The 17437-nt window shown below is 33.4% G+C and overlaps 2 protein-coding genes across 2 annotated transcripts in view; one reads left to right on the plus strand and one right to left on the minus strand.

Moving 5' to 3' along the window:
- LOC119836716 (structural maintenance of chromosomes protein 4) overlaps positions 1 to 8025 on the plus strand; it is a 51122-nt gene extending 43097 nt beyond the window's left edge. Inside the window, exons 14-24 of the mRNA XM_038362149.1 lie at positions 274 to 403; positions 1251 to 1392; positions 2067 to 2195; positions 2760 to 2917; positions 3618 to 3756; positions 4071 to 4250; positions 4994 to 5182; positions 5567 to 5696; positions 6180 to 6297; positions 6925 to 7108; positions 7789 to 8025. Coding sequence (XP_038218077.1) covers positions 274 to 403; positions 1251 to 1392; positions 2067 to 2195; positions 2760 to 2917; positions 3618 to 3756; positions 4071 to 4250; positions 4994 to 5182; positions 5567 to 5696; positions 6180 to 6297; positions 6925 to 7108; positions 7789 to 7947 — 1658 coding nt within the window. The 3' untranslated portion in view covers positions 7948 to 8025. The remainder of the gene's footprint in view (positions 1 to 273; positions 404 to 1250; positions 1393 to 2066; positions 2196 to 2759; positions 2918 to 3617; positions 3757 to 4070; positions 4251 to 4993; positions 5183 to 5566; positions 5697 to 6179; positions 6298 to 6924; positions 7109 to 7788) is intronic.
- Positions 8026 to 8376: 351 nt separating this feature from the next.
- Positions 8377 to 15023, minus strand: LOC119836703 (UBX domain-containing protein 6). The gene is made up of 9 exons (XM_038362128.1): positions 14886 to 15023; positions 14136 to 14462; positions 13451 to 13584; positions 12948 to 13089; positions 12362 to 12456; positions 11628 to 11781; positions 11018 to 11175; positions 10197 to 10326; positions 8377 to 9677 (listed from the first exon to the last, which is right to left on the minus strand). The coding sequence occupies exons 2-9, from the start codon at positions 14379 to 14381 to the stop codon at positions 9402 to 9404; spliced, it is 1335 nt and encodes a 444-aa protein (XP_038218056.1). The 5' UTR covers positions 14382 to 14462; positions 14886 to 15023; the 3' UTR covers positions 8377 to 9401.
- Between the last annotated feature and the right edge of the window lie 2414 nt (positions 15024 to 17437).

A 17437-nucleotide genomic window follows, 5' to 3' on the forward strand; every position in this document is an offset into this window, starting at 1 on the left:
GATTGATTGAAAATAAGTATGCGAAATGATAGAATGAATAAATAGATAATGCTGGTCTATGATTGTTTTCTATTTTAACCAGTTGCGATGTAAAAAGGGGTTATGGATTTCGAGTGCATGTGTGTGTATGTGTGTGTGTGTATATGACGGGCGGAGTAGTATGTGAGATATTTATCATCATCAAATCCCACAAGGGGACACAGGAGTCGAGATTCTTATGTATTAAAAAAATCATAAAACCAGTCAAATAATACACAAAATAAATATTCCCAGGTACAATGTCGGGAGGTGGCAAGACAGTATCCCGGGGCAGAATGGCCAGCTCAGTGCAACAGGACACGGGCGAACAGGACCCCAGGGTCATACAGGCTACGGAGGATAAACTGAACGCCATCGATGAGAGGTGTGGGTCTTGGATCGATAATTATTGAAATCTTTATTAAAACCATAGTTATATACGAGTTGTTGAATGACTTTGATTTCGTGGTCAAAGGTAAAAAATGTAATGAAAATGACATTAAAACACACACGCGCGCAGCCCTTAAATAATGTCCCGAATTGTTAACGACGTGGCGTTTGTAGCTCGGGCTCGTTCTTCCGCCATGATTAACGTGTCTAAACTGACAACCATATTGAGAACCATATTGACCACACGGTGCGTTAAACATTTTGAGAAGATTAAGAACCAACCCGACCAATATGAAACATTATTTCAATGATTACAGTGTTGTATCGATGGAACGCGGTCTTTGTTAAATTTAATTTTTAGTTTTAAAGCATCTACATGTCTTATAAATAAAAAAAAAAATTAAAGAATAGAAAGATATTAGCATCCTAAAAAAACCTTATCTCTGGCAAAATATCGAAAAGGTATTTTTTTGTGAATTATTCTGAAAATCTATTATATATTATCTTAACATTATAAATAACTATATCGTATCTTAATGTTATAAATAACTAGTTGCGGCCCGCGGTTTCACACGCTTAAGACCGTATCCCGTAGGAATATCGGGATAAAAAGTTGACTATATTTTATTCCAATTGTCCAGCTATCCACATACCAAATTTTATTGCAAACGGTTCAGTAGTTTTTGCGTGAAAGAGCAACAAACACACACACACATATCGTTGCAAACTTTCGCATTTATAATATTAGTAGGAGTAGGATAGTAGGAAGTAGGATTAGTAGGATAGTTGGATTATGAAACATATTACAATCCGTTATAATTCGACTTACTATAATTTCGCAGATTGACCGGAATACGCACAGAACAAGAGAGCTTAGAGGAGAAGTTGGTTGCGTTACAGAGGAGCAGCCAAGACGGGAAACGCGCCCTGCACAAACTGGAGATCGAGCTGAGCTGTCTCACGGAGCAAGTGCCCAATTTACAAGTGGGTTTCGTGAATCACTTTGAGTCATGGACTAGCTAGAGCATATACTTTTTAGTAAATAATCTATAACTAATATGTGTCCATAAAAAAAAATGTGTTTATTATACTATTAATATTTAATATATATTATATATATAGTGACTGGGGAATGAAAATGAATTTGAATTTTCGGTTTGTTGTATTAAAAATTTGATAGAATTACGAAAAAAATTGTCCATAATTTTTATACTGTTACTAAATAGCTTAACAACGTTTAAATACTCATAGAGGAGTATTTTTATTATCTAATATATAAAATTCTCGTGTCACAGTTTTCGTTGCCAAACTCCTCCGAAACGGCTGGACCGATTCTTATGAAATGTTGTGTGCGTATTGGGTATGTGTGAGAATCGGCCAACATCTATTTTTCATACCCCTAAAGGATAAGAGTAAGGCAGAACAGCGTTTGCCGGGTGCAGCTAGTTATTGTATATTTTTGTGTTTCTAATGTTTTCTCACAAAAAACTGCTGGACCAATTTATTTCACCGCCGTTACTGCTGCTGTGAAAGCTGCATCTTCAGCACGGGACATAGACTATATTCGTAGCAAAAGCGAAACCGGGGCAGACAGCTAGTCAAATACATATTTAATAGGAACAATGTTAATAGTATAATGCAAAATAAAATAATTTCAGAGTCAAATAGAACATCAGGAGCGGAAGGTGGCCACGTGCAGAGTGGACGAGACTAAGAAAGCTGCATTGGAAGGGAAAATTCAAAATGCCGAAGAGAAATTGAACAAAGCCAATCATGACGCCGGAGAGGTTGTTGCTACTAATAGTATAAATGCGAAAGTTTGTAAGGATGTGTGTGTTTATTGCTCTTTCACGCAAAAACTGCTCAACCGATTGCAATGAAATTTGGTACGCAGACAGCTGGACCGATTCAAATGAAATTTTGTGTGCATATCGGGTAGGTCTGAGAATTAGCCAGCATCTATTTTTTATATCCTTAAATGATAAGAGTTAGGTAGATCATAGTTTGCCGGGTTCTTCTATTAATTTATATTTATGTGTATTTTTTATTCGTAAGAGTTACACCACATACGTTACAAAAAATAACAATTAAATGTATAAACAACAGTGATGAATGATAAATGTAAGATTAAATTCTAGCCGTAATATTATAATGGTACCTATGATTAAATTATGTATATTTAAATTATTTTATAATTGCATTCATATATCACACAATTTCCATTATAAACCTATTTTTATCTATAAAATCTATGCAATTTTATTAAAAAAAAAACTTTTAAAATTATATATCAGGTATATTAATAATGTTCATTTAAATATTGTAATTAATTTTGTTCAATTACTATACAGATAGAGAAGGAAGTACACGGTGTGGACGCGCAAATAGCGGCCGTGGCGGGGAACAGAGTGAAGGAGCTGCAGAAGATCGTCGAAGACCTGGCGAAGAAGATAGATAAAGTGAATGCAGAAATAACCAAACTGAGGGTCGGAATCAATACTAGTATACGGTGAGTGTGTTTTACTAACTTTCCCGCCTGTGGATTTGCGCGCGTTGTCTATGAAAAATATGGACGGTGGCTTATATTATGTTTAGTTCAAGAAAGGTTTGCCAATTAGATACATGATTTCTTGTTAAAACTATTAATACGTATCGTATATTATAAACTATTAATCTACGTACCAAATTTCATTGCAATCGGTTGAGTAGTTTTTGCGTGAAAGAGCAACAAACACACACACAACCTTACAAACTTTCGCATTTATAATATTAGTAGGATAGTAGGATAGGATAGTAGGATGCATCAAATTAATATTTATATTCATGTATCTTAATTATTACAGCTTTACCAATACTTTAAATAAAAATTTGACATAAAACTACAAATACAGAAATTTTAAATAAAATTAGTCGAAGGAATTCATATTTTGCTATTTGAACAAATTTCATCCGATTCGGGCAAGTAGTTCTTGCGATTTGTTTTTTCATATCGTATGTATACATACACTATATATGCGTATAGGCTATACGCATATATGAACAGGGAGTCTTCTTACTATCTTCACACAAATATCATGTCATCGCTCCGTTGCGACGTGATTAAGAGACAAATAAACAAACACATTTCGTATTCCTAATAATTGTAAGGATTGTCCCAAACCACCCGATGTCTGTGAATTAATTAAATGTTAACTTATGTGTGATTTCAGAAACACAAAGAAGTCGAAAGATAAAATAACCCAAATGGAGGCGGACTTGAAGGAAACCGAGAAGAACTTAGAAACTTACGGCAATCAAAAGCGACAGTTGACTCTCGACATTGGTAATTTGCAGAAGGAATTTGAGGAGGTATTGATATAGGAATATATTTATTTATACCTACGTGTATATATTGCTTTTATTCATTCTCTAATGAAAGTTATTGAAAAGAAAATGATGGTAAATTAGCAATATGTTGATATACTAATATATTAAAAACTATTTACAAATAATAATTTGTATTTTTTTTTTTGTCTTTTATGTGTCGGTTAATAATTTGTTAGTTTAAAATAGTTTTCGCATTTACGTTATTAATTAACGTATTTGATGCTTTTGACCTTGCAAACAATAAAGAAATTTAATAATATTCTATGTTTTAAAAAAGAATTTAATTAAATTCACAGCTAGGTGAACAAATAACGGAAGGCACGAGTGAATTCGCGGGTCTGCGTAAAGAAATCGCGAAATTGCAAGAAAACGAAAATAAGATAAAATCGGAGAGGCTGGAAGCGAATAATTCTGTCAGTAAAATGGAGAAGACGATACAGGACTGCAGCAGCAAAATTCCGCAGTGGGAGCGAGAGGTATGTTCGTGGACTATCAGAAATTATTATTTGATTATAACGGATTTATTCTATTTCTATGACAATTAAGCTGAAACGACCTTCTTCAAGCATAAATAGAAGCAAAAAATACCTTTTTGAGCAGTCGTGATGCTATCCACATTTGACAGATAGAATTATATCATTCACGCGCGCCTTGAACCCTCGATTTATCCCGAGGATCCTAACTCCTAACTGGAGGATATTTTCGTAATTAATTAGTGTTTTAGTAGTTTATCTTTAACATAGAAATATGCATATCGATATATTCGGCGTTACCTTTGATTTTAATCTCCCTACATCATCATCAGCCCATATGTATGTTCCCACTGCTGGGACACAGGCCTCCTATGAAGTTCAGGCCTTAATTCACCACACTGGTCAAGTGCGGGTTGGTAGATGTCACATGTCGTCGAACTTTTGATTCTTGGGCACTTGGTTTTATCACGATGTTTTTCCTCACCGTATTAAGTAGTAATAATGTTATCCATATGTGCAGATAAATTGAAAAATCAATTTATTTCCTGCACGTTCGCCCGGTCTCGAACCCCGACTTATCGATTTTGAAATCCGAGATTCTCACCACTGAGTCAGCAAAAAAGCAGTATTTTTTTTATGTCTTATCCCTACGGAATCTCTGTAGGGAAAGTAGGGAAGTTTCATTTTAGTTGTGTCATTTTTGTTTACAATTTTTTTTACAATGGTAATAATGTTTCCGTCCGCAGCTGCAATCGCTCCGGCTGGAGGACGCCGGCGTGGAGGCGGCAGGCGGGGCGGGCGCTGCGGGCGCGGCGCCGCTGGAGGCGCTGGGCGGCGCGGCGCTGGACGCGTGCTGCGTGGAGGAGCTGCGCGCGCGCCTCGCCGCGCAGCGCGCGCGTCTCGCCGACAGGACGCCCAACCTGCAGGCCATACAGGTTATTATTGTTTTTGTCACTGGTAAATGTACAAAATTTAATTTAAATATCTCCATTTAAAGGAATCAATTAAATACACACATACAAGTGAAGCTAATAAAATCGTGTTAATGTAACAAATAAACAAATTTAAAAGATTTATTTATAGTCATACTAATATTATAAATGCTAAAGTTTGTAAGGATGTGTGTGTGTTTGTTGCTCTTTCACGCAAAAACTACTGAACCGATTGTCATGAAATTTGGTACGTAGACAGCTGGAAAACTGGAATAACATATATGCAACTTTTTATCCCGATATTCCTACGGGATACGGACTTACGCGAGTGAAACCGCGGGGCGCAGCTAGTTATAAATAAAGTGACATTCTATAATTCCTTTACAGGATTACAAAGCAAAAGAGGAGCTGTACTTGCGTCGGGCGGCGGAGTTGGACGAAATAACAACAAAACGGAATGAAATGCGGAATCTGTATGATCAATTGCGTAAGAAGAGAACTACTGACTTCTTGAGCGGTGAGTTTCATAAATGTATTGTTATGTAAGTAAATGTAAACTTTTTAGATTTATGGATATATATCTTTATATATAAAAATCCAGTGTCATGATGAATGTCCCAATGAACTCTTCACCAACTGAACCGATTTTGATGAAATTTGGCATTTTATGTGTAAATTGGTCCAACTTAAGATATAGGATAGTTTTTGTTTCGATTAATTATCCCAATGATTTATAATCTCAATATTTTTAATTATTACTCAGCCACAGCAACGCGTGGCCGGGTATTCTAGAATGTTAATGAAAATTGAGAAAATAATTTTTTTGTAGTTTTTTTTTTTTTTCAAAAAGTTTTTGATCCAATTGATTAATTATTATTTTTTACACTTATGCAATAAACAGAATTTTAATTGGTCCACCGCTTCCTGATATTAGCCCGTTCAAACAAACTTAGCAGCTTTATATTATTAGTATAAATAGTATAAATCATAATGTTTACAGGTTTCAACACGATAACGGCGAAATTAAAGGAAATGTATCAAATGATAACTCTGGGAGGCGATGCCGAGTTGGAATTAGTCGACTCTCTGGATCCATTCACTGAAGGGATTATTTTCAGGTGAAAAACAGTCCTTTTTTTGCCTCTTCTTTCTTCATCTCCTTCGTATTTTAAAAACGATCATTTTATTCTTAATTTACCATTTTATAAAAAGGTACTTGTGGGATAGTGTTAACTTATTTTATTATTATGACCACAATAATTAGAATTGTCAGAACTAGTTCAAATTTAAATGAGTTCAAATAGCTTTAAAATAAAAAAAGAATCATTTAAATCGGTTCAACCGGTAGAAGTTCTGTGGTAACAAGCGCAGAAAAATAAAGTCAATTTGTGAAACTCTTCCTTTTCAGACAAATACTGTTCTTAAAGTACTTAAGATAAATACAAAACTATGGATAAACATCCTGTCTCACAATCGTTTTTAATTTATTTATCACTACATAGTATAAAACAAAATCGCTTTCCGACGTCTGTGTATCTTGTATGCTTAGATCTTTAAAATTACCCAACAGTTTCATTGAGTGGTTCAAAAGGAAGGTCATTATATCTATAATAACATAGAAAATGGGGTGGGGAGTACTCCGAATTTTAGGCGTACGAAGCCGCGGGCAAAAGCTAGTATAATTAAAAAAAAAACATTTATTCAACACAAACCCTAAAAATAACATTAACTACACAAATTTCCAGTGTCCGACCGCCGAATAAATCATGGAAGAACATATCGAACCTCTCCGGCGGCGAGAAGACTCTCTCGTCCCTGGCGCTGGTGTTCGCGCTGCACTACTACAAGCCCACGCCGCTCTACGTCATGGACGAGATCGATGCAGCGCTGGATTTCAAAAATATATCGATTGTCGCCAATTATATTAAGGTATGTAGGCTTTTCTTGACGAGAGGACTAAAGCATAGGACTGGGTGGGGTGGGAAAGGACATGGGCCTGTTGCATGGGTTGTGAATGTGGCTGTTTTGTTTGTTTTAACTTACACTAGCTGTGCACCGCGGTTTTATCCAAGCAAAATCTATAATATAGCCTAGTATTCCTCAATGAATGGACCATCTAACATTGAAAGAATTTTTCAAATCGGATCAGCAGTATCTGAGATTATCGCGATATTGATGTGTATGTAAAACAAGAACTTAGAATTTTTTTGTAGCTCAGAGAGAAAATGGTTGATAATAATCTGTTTAAAAAATAATTGCCTTTTTCTGTATATAAAATAACATAAATTAATTTAAAACTGTAGCATGTTTAGTTAATTTGTTTGAGTCTTAATATGTGTAAAATAATGAAACTTTAATAGTATAATTTGTACACGATGTGAATTTTGTAAATTGTAAATACGTAATTTCCGCCCGTGTAGTTAAGGGGAACGAGATGTTTTCCTACAGTATATAATATATACAAGTTGCCCATGTCACTCTCTAGCCTTTTATCTCTAGACATAATCATAAAATCCCTTCTTTGCTGCTTGAAAGATAAAAAAGTAAAGAAAAAATTTTATGAAAAACTAACGGTAAAAAAAATCGAATTAGAAATTCTTGTTTTTCAGGAACGCACGAAAAACGCACAATTCATCATAATTTCCCTGCGCTACAACATGTTCGAAGCTTGCAATCGTCTGGTCGGAATATATAAAACGCAAGATTGCACCAAATCTGTCACGGTGGAGAATAAAGTGCCAGAAACTAGTGATGTCGCTAAATGTTAATTTTGCGTAGTTTTATTTAAATAAATATGCTTTTTATTGCGTCACCTTATGTTTATATGAACAAATTAAGCACTAGATATTAGATGGAAGTGAAAAAGCAGTGGTGACTCAGTGGTGAGAACCTCGGACTTCAAAATCGATAAGTCGGGATTCCAGACCGGGCGAGCGTGCAGGAAATAAATTATTGATTTTTCAATTTATCTGCGCATGTGGATAACATCACCACTGCTTAAACGGTGAAGGAAAACATAGTGAGAAAACCGGCATGTCCAAGAATTAAAAGTTCGACGACATGTGACATCTGCCAACCCGCACTTGGCCTGAACCCTCATAGGAGGCCTGTGTCCCAGCAGTGGGAACATATATGGGCTGATGATGATGATGATTACAAGGTAATACCCACATGATCTATTGAATAAAACACACGAATAACATTATTAAATTTATTTTGCACAATTATGAACATCCGGCTTACCAAAAATAGTGAAAGATAACAATATTATATTACCAAATTACTTTGATACGAACATAATAAGTTAGAAGCTTTTTAATCTTCAACCATCTTAAGAATTACACATTATGTGCATGTATTAGGTCAGGGGAGTAGTCAGTCAAGTTTTGGGAAGTTCAGTAAAGTTAAACTATTAAATATGCATAAAACAATCCTTATATGCCTTATAAAAGCTCTCGCAAGAAATATTGGCAGTCCTTTATCAGGCAACGGATCCAGAGTCTAAAAACATGTAGTAAATGAGATACGCCCCACACGTTAAATTATTATATCTGAATATTTTATATTGAACATCTAAAACGACCCCCTGGCTACGGCCGTGGTGGGGAGAGAATTATAATTACTACTAATTAACTAATTTACAAAATAGTTCAGTGATAAGGAACATGGATTTCAATGTGAGTAATGATTAAAGTGAATTACATGTTTCCTATATCAATTATTAACAAGAATAAACAGTCCACTAGATTGATTACACATATAAATATAAGGTTCTCAATGTTTCGTTTATAAATTAGATGTGAATGCTAAAATAAATAATACTTTATATAGAAACCAAAGTGTTTAAAGGGTAGCACATATAAAAAAAAAAATTGTTTCGGGCCGTCTTAAAGTGATAACTTAAACTTGCTGGCGCCGTAACGCGTAACGTAACGAAACGGTATAAGAAGTTATCACTTTAAAAATTTAACTCATTTCTGCAGATTTTTGGTACTATCTACCAAATGATAATGAAATTTTAAATCCGCTTCAATTCTACTTCACATTCATACTTCAAAATTTATAAATGCAAAAGAAGTCCTCAATTCCATTTACAAAATTAGAAAACTAACCTCCAAGGCTTTCTAAAGGCAACAGTAAAACACTGTACTTTATCTTAAGAAATATTCCATTTAACATACAAAGGAGAAAAAAGAACAATCAATATTTCAAGAGTCAATCATTATATTTCTTGCACTAGAACCATGATTTCAGGCTTCAAATAAACGTCTTTATTAGGGCTGTTGTTAATTTCTTCAGCGACAGACGAATGCCACGCGAAATTTAACACACTTGTTGGTACTAATCTGAGATCAATTAGTGTTTTATTTGAATTTTCGTCTAAATTTAGTTTTTGACCTGTAGGCGTGGTTAGCACAAACGGTAGATCACTATGTTCTAGATTTTCGCGAAGAAAATCATGAATGTCTAGATAGCGTTCGTAGACTGAGAATGTTCCCTGAAACAAAATACAAATTCTTCAAAGGAATTTTTTTGATCAGTATAACTGCCTTTTTAATTTTTAGTTATTCTAGAATTCATTTTTATTTTTTTTAATGATTACAATAAAAAACGCACAACATTATTGAAATGAATTGTGATATTTCTATATTACATATAAATAATAAAAATATAGTTTAAAATAATAAAAAAATCACACTTGTATGATAATTAATCAACTAAACTTGTGTTACTTCCTCTTATACAGAGGATAATATCTTTAATTATTATTATAATTATAATGTACGTAAGGAAATAATTAATCCTGGCGATCCTAATGAATTATTTAATAAAGGCGATATTAAGATCACCTCATGATATTATTGTATTGTGCTGACAATTGACAGTGTGCTATGTTTGAATTAAATCTGTTCGTTTTAAGTGGGTCAAAATCGAGTTTAAACGTGTCAATTACATACATACATACATACATACAGGTGAAGTTAATAGAAGTGTGCTATAAAATAAAATTAATTACCTGAAGTAAAATCCCATCAGGAAAGCGTATCCTAATGATGGCAAATTTATATTTCCTCATTTCTCTTAATTCGTCCTTTTCCCGCATAGCCTTAGTTCGCAACATTTGAGATCTTTCTATTGCCTCTGCCCTGTTAATAAAAAACATTTGTAATGACACTCTTAAAAATGGAATTATAGAATTATTTGTCTTTACAAAAATGGCCTACAAGTGGTCAATTAAATTCGGCAATAACTTTTCTCCCAGCATTAAATTTTTCATCCATTTATCAAGTAATGGTTTTTCTGATTAAGATTAAGATTTTTTTTTTTTAGATTAAGCCCCTCTCCCTACTTATCCTAAATACGCGTCTTTCATGGTACAAAATATATATAAAAATTTAAGAATATTATGTTGTATTACTGGTAAGTTATTAAGATACTGGAAAATTATGGAAAGTGATAAAAATGTGCCGATTTATATGTTGCTAGTTAGGTTTCCATATCCAATTGTTAAAACTGGATCTTATAACTAAGACTTCGCCGTCTATCCGTATGCCTGAGATAGACATAACTTCCAACTAACTTCGACAAAAACATGAATTTCTGTTGTCTGCCATACTAACAAATTAAAAAATAATTGAGGTTAGGCAACGATTGGCACGGTTATAAATTGTATGAGTGGCCAATTTTTTATACAGTTGCACTTGAGCTTATTTGTACGGAACACTCACAAGTCCGACACGCACTTGACCGGTTTTTTTTTTTATCGCGCGTTCAAATACAAAACAAATACAGGTAAAAATAAACATTTTATCATCAAAACTAATTATTATAACATACCTCAGCTGTTGTTCCCTCTTGATTTCCTCCGGAGTGAGTGCATAGAAGGAGGGAGGTAATTGCACCTTATTAGCCGCTTGAGAAGGTAACAACACTTGCAGGTTTCTATCCAGCTCCAATTGTATGGGTTCGGCTGACCGTAGCGCGTCTATTAACGTCTGAAATAATAAAAAAAAAACTATTATAAAAGAAATACATAAGGTCTGGATGGGTTCTGTTGAGTGCATCTGTTGGTAAAAATGACAAATAAGGAAAGCAATGAATGTCCAGTAGGTGTATCAGTGACTGTATACGCAATTTGTATAAATGGTATAATCATGATGATATGTTAAAAATTAAATAAAATCATTAAGTGTAAAATCCCAACTTATAATATAAACTAGCTGCGCCCCGCGGGTGTAACCGTAGTTTACAGTAGTTTGGGAATATCGAGATAAAAAGTTGCCTATGTTTTATTCCAGTTGTCCATCTATCTACGTAACAAATTTCATTCAAATCGGTTCGGAAGTTTTTGCGTGATTTCAAAAATTCTTTCACGATTTGAAACCGGCAACTTCACTGAGTCACCGCGGGCGAACCGCTAGTGCATTATAATATTATTCTATATTACCACCAAACTCTCGACAGATGGCACATTGTCCTTAATGAAAACAAGAAAGTCCTCCTCGACACCTTCATTGTTGAACAACCTCTGTTGAGCGAACCCAGCTGCTAACAGCAATTCCATAGCGCCTTCTATTGGCTGCACACGATCTGTGAACGCTCTGAAATTGATCATTTATCATCAGTACTTATTTATAAAAAGAATATATTATGGCGTCTCTATGGATTTTATGGATATTTATATTATTGTTAGATTTCAAAAAGAGGGATGTGTTGAATATAAATCTAAGTATAATTGATAGAAGTTTGATCGCAATAAGAATGTACTGCAATTCTATACGACTGCCTATTTGATGTGGTCGGTTGATAACAAATCATAGCCAGTCACAAAGACTATTAACAAAGTGAGGGTAGTTGGGCCGAATGTTGAATAATCAATGCTTGAACAACAAGGCACAATGCATGCCATTTATAAGTAATCCTGTTGATTACATAGAAATTTTTGGAATGGAACAAGTTTTAACAAGTTATGAAAAGCGACATCTGTATCTTAACAGACAACTATTAATCCAACAGACTATTAAAATACAATTAATACTCCAGATTTTATATAATCATATCTTCAGATTGTGTGAAATAGCATTGAATGCTATTGCGTTTCATACCGTTAGCGAGACGGAGGCACGTGACCTTTTTTTTTTACTCTTCTTAATGAAATGTCTAAAAAATTGAAATAATTACCTGTTGGACATTCTTATTTTCTGATATTTCTCCTCTTCAGGGTATGTCACAATATTCTCCAAATATTTGCATAGTGTCTCTACGCAGGTATCAATCTGTAAATTTACACATAAATTAATAACATATGTTAAAGAAAAGCAATAATATAATTTGCTGATATGGATATACAGATGGTTCCAACATATAAAGTTTAGATGTGATGTTTCCACTTCATTATGAAATTGTACTTTATATCAAGATAGTAAAGCCATGGACTTATAAAAAAAAACAGACATATCTTCAATAAAATAATATGTAATTTACATATCTTACAATGCCATATTCTAATGTCACATTTTTAATATAGCGCCATCTATTGGAATATAAAAATTTAGAGGCGCTACAAATGGACATTATAATGAATTGGCCATGGGAATAAGATATTACTCCACAATAAAAAGTAGCCCATGACACTCTCTAGGCTAATTATCTCCAGACACAATCTCCACATCAAAAATCATATCAGAAAACCACTTGATGCAACATGAAAGAAGTACACTTTGAAATTTTGTAATATTAGTAAGGAGGAAGGATACCGTAAGCTCACCTTTTCTCTATTATTATTACACGACTGGATAATAAGACACGCCGTGAGTCCTCGCTCCTCTTCTAATTGTTCGTATAGGAATGTTTTTATGTTGCGTTTCCACTCATCTCTTGATAGTATGTCGTTGCTAATTAGTGGACATCTGCAATGAAGGATTTATGTATAATGAACGTAATAGTTAATACCAGGATTATACTTGTAGATATAAAATATCATTAGGTATTTTACGTCTCAATACCAATACAGCCTCATTGAGTAAATTAAAATTACGCACATGTAATAAGCAAAGCAAAGGATCCTTGGGTTTCACCATTTTATCTGGCATTTGTTCAGATTTTAAATCGATAGATATAATGATATGTTGCTTAATTTTTTAATGTTTTAACTGATTGATATTTCAATAAACTTTGTAATCTACGTGATATTGACTTCTATGTACTCAAACATATGTTAGAATCAGAACATTTGTTTGGTATTCAGGATTTTAAGTTTTTAAAACTCACTTGAAATAAACACCAGAGGCTGCAAAATTTCCCGGCACTTCTTTTTCAATCTCTATCTTCTTTTCCACTTGGAGGGGTTCATTACTACCTTTGGAGTTTGCCGTCTCACTCTCCAATTCCCTTTTGACTTGCGCCTTATAGTAATAATGAAAAATAATAAATATTAAGTAAAATAATTACAATTTTATTACATAGATAGATTTTAATGCAATTTATCAGCATTTTAATAAAAGTGTTCTAAGACATTGCATAAAGCAGACTTCAAATCAAATGGGTCTCTATTATTTTCAATTCTTTATGGAGATAACTTACTATAGACAGATAAAATAACTGTAAATTTAATGATTAACGAAAATAATTGTAAAATCCCTGCTAATAATATAAATTCACATTTACACTAGTGAATCTGTCTCTAATCACACCTAAATACTGAACCTGATGATGAACCAATTTAGATGAAACCTGATACAAAGACTGCTTCTCTTGAGAATGGACATAGAATACTTTTTATCCTGATATTCTCATTGGAACTGCAACTTTGCCATGAAAACTCCCAGACTGTACATCTTTTCCTATGACTATCTATGCAAGTGGAGCTGCAGGCAGAACTCATTTTTATTACTTATTTTCTAAGTATTCTACAAATGTAGCAAAGTTTTCAATTGTATAAATATTAAATACATACCCGAATAGCAGCTAAAGAAGTGTTGAAAGCGGGGTTATCTCTTTTCTGAGATAGTCTTGCAAGAGCAGCCTCTGCAGCAACTTTACTCTCCTCTGAGAGGCCACTCCTCTTCACAGCTGGTTCCTCCCTTCTAACCACAGACTGGCTGCTTATACTGGACTCACTCAACCTATGGCCAGGGCCTGCTAACTTGAATTTAGCGTCTGCTTTCTTTTTTTGAAAAAATTTCTTAATCTTCTCAGCCATTTTAGATTCTTGGTGTGTGTTCTTTCGGAAGTTTAAGCTTGGATACACTTTCCTTTAGTTGTGCTATGGTTGCTGAAGTAGCTGTTCAACATGTATTAAAAATGAAAAGGCAATACTTATTGTAAATTAAAAAACTTAAAATTCTTTATGCATAATTAAAAATACATGGTACAATTTTAGTATAATAAGAACTATTGACTTGAAAAGTATTTAATACAATAAATATACAGTGAGAATTCTCTCTTTGTCAATTTTTTATAGATTTGGTTTCACAAATTTAAACAAAGGTAACATTCCTTAGTAACTAATAATACTACTAAAAAGATAAAAGATTAGAAAATACACAAATATAGGTATCTTCGGTGTAGGTATCTTTGATAAAAAACTATGTGACGTAAGGCCAGAGAAAAGGCGTACCTATGCAATGATTGTTAGTGGTTAATTAATTTCATTTCAGAATGAAATGAAACGCGATAGTAGAATTGAATGCGGAAATATACTTACCGGGCTTCATAAACCGCTCAGATATCCGGTTTCCATAAACTCGCCAAGATATAAAAATCAATAACAACGTAAACACAAGAATGATAAGAAATGTTTTAAGGAGCAATAATTGAAACTCGTTAAAGAAAAATACTTCCGCTAAGTCTTCGTAGAATGTGAAGTCATAAAAATTTACAAGACTTTTAGGTAAGTTTTCAATTGGCAGTGATGACACGCACGATTGAAAAAAATCTTTCGCGAAGCCCAGAGTATCCTCGATTTGAAGATACAAAGCTTCGTAAAGGGTGGAATTAAAACCCGTGTTTTCGAACAAAGACATTACACATGTAAAATTTACATGCAATGGATAATTTTTGCAAAAACTTTGATGTGATAAAATTATTACATTTGAAAGTCGGCTATACTGAAAAATAATCGCAATAATCAAAATGCAAATTCCAAATAATGGGAACTTGTCAAAGTCAATTGACATTTGACAATGAAACATGGCATTTGATAAATAATTATAGAAGAACCATAACCTGCATAGACTAACAACACAGAAAGCATGTCTTTTGATCTAAATAAATTTGGAAGGGTAAAATTAAAAAAATTATACATTATCACTAGTTAAAATGATAAAAAGCAAGGCAAAATCTTACTTGTTTAGTTTGTTTGTATTATTATTATTGTAGTAAGGCAGATATAAAAGATAGTTTCACTAAATACTCGCGATTCCGCTAACTTAGAAAGTGATGCGGGGGAACACAATAGAGCTTAGTGGTTAGGTTATTGATTCTCAGCAGTGTAAGTCCGACATAACCCAGGGTCCTTTCCCGAAAAAGATTGTATTTTTAACGAAATTTCTTGAAATTCTGTGGAAGGAGTAGGTATGTATTGGTTATCGGACAGGAAATTTAAAATCGTTTGACAACTTTTAGAACTGATAAGGTACAATATTCTTTGTAAGCATTTGGAAAGAGGGACTCATTAGATCATTTTCATTTTTTATACGTAAAATACATTTGGTGTACAAGTAAAATGTGCAAATATGATACAAAACTTGGGGTTTTACTGATGTGTGAAATCTACCATTGTTCTATACGTGCAACATTAATACGAACCACACATTACATCATCATTTTAATAAAATTATTTTATGATCAGGACCTTGCAGTAATAAAGTTCACAGAAAAACCATTAGTTGTATAAAGGCTAGTATTTAAAAATTACAGTGAGTATTGCAGTGCGCATTTAAGCTTGGAGTTCAAATTAGTTTAGACACGCAATGTTGCCATTTGAATTATATTGATATGACAACGTTTTGCAGTTAAAATTTCTGTGAATCCAATTAAACGTCTAAATATCTAACAATACGGTATTTCGTATCCTGACAATGAAATGAACATTCTTTAATTGTTTTTTGTTGCGAATGTAAATACATGAATAAACGTTTTTTATAACGAAAGTTAAACCGACGTTCTCAAAAATGAAGGAGGTTCTCAATTCGACTGTATTCATATCTGGTTTTTTACTCGATAGCTCCGTGGGTTTTCGATCGATTGATGTGGTTCTTTTTGTTTTTTTAAAGGAATTTGTTGTGATTTGGTCCCATTTCAGAATATGTACCTACCTCACTCCCTAAAAAGTCAATGGTCGTTTTATAAAGGAAATAATTATTATCATTGTAAATTCTGAAGTCTTAATTTATCGTATAATATAATACTGATACTACAGTTAAATGGATAAATTTAGACTTAAATAAACTGGTAATTTACTAGAACCTCCTTGCTTTCACTCAGATAAGATAAGGTTATTTAACATAATAATAAAATCTATGATGTGAAGTACTAGTGGCGTGTTTATCCTTTTAAGGGACTTAAAATAACTTGAGGAACTAGTCGATAGGATGTCCTGTCGATAGTGGACTGTGTTCAAAGGAACTTATAGCTCTTTATATATTGATTACATAAAAATTATTCATAAAATCCCCGGTGCATGCTTTTCTATTACATAAATTCTTAAAAATCTAGGTGTAGGTACAGCACTTACTGACCAGCCACCAGTTAAGATAATGTTTTCATAGACACAATGCCCACATTAACGGAGCGGTATAATATGCCTGCTGAGCAAAGCTAGCGACGTAAACATAGATTTAAGGAAAAATTAAATGAGATATTTGTACGTCGTTTTGTTATTTAATTGAGATTTGAGATATGACGATTCGTTAGGTAATTAAAAGATTTATGACGTGCTATCAAAAAACAATTGCTTGATACATTAATTTTTTGAAAGTCATATACGCCAGATAGCTCTTTTGTACATATCTGATAATTTGTTATGTCATGTGTTAGGAAAAAATATCTGCTTTTATCTTGTAACTGTAAAATCATTAGTTTATCTAACACACAATAAAATTTAATTTAATCTTTGAATACATCTCGCTGTCGAGTTAGCTATCTTACACTTCATAGGAACTAAGAATTGATCATCGCCTTTAAGAAACATGTACACACAAAACAATTCATTTGAGCTGTTTTCATGTAAACTTACAAGAAGTTATGAATCGGTAA

This window comes from Zerene cesonia, chromosome 25 (assembly GCF_012273895.1).
Source record: "Zerene cesonia ecotype Mississippi chromosome 25, Zerene_cesonia_1.1, whole genome shotgun sequence".
In the NCBI taxonomy this organism is placed as follows: Eukaryota; Metazoa; Arthropoda; class Insecta; order Lepidoptera; family Pieridae; genus Zerene; species Zerene cesonia.

Bases quoted from the DNA above. Each gene is read 5' to 3' on its own strand.
- LOC119836703 (XM_038362128.1), bottom strand. From the start codon at position 14,381: ATGGCTGAGAAGATTAAGAAATTTTTTCAAAAAAAGAAAGCAGACGCT. The intron at 13,090-13,450 runs GTGAGTTTTAAA...CCTTCATTGCAG, and splicing joins GCCTCTGGTGTTTATTTCAA to ATGTCCACTAATTAGCAACG. The intron at 10,327-11,017 runs GTATGTTATAAT...TTTTATTAACAG, and splicing joins AAGAGGGAACAACAGCTGAG to GGCAGAGGCAATAGAAAGAT.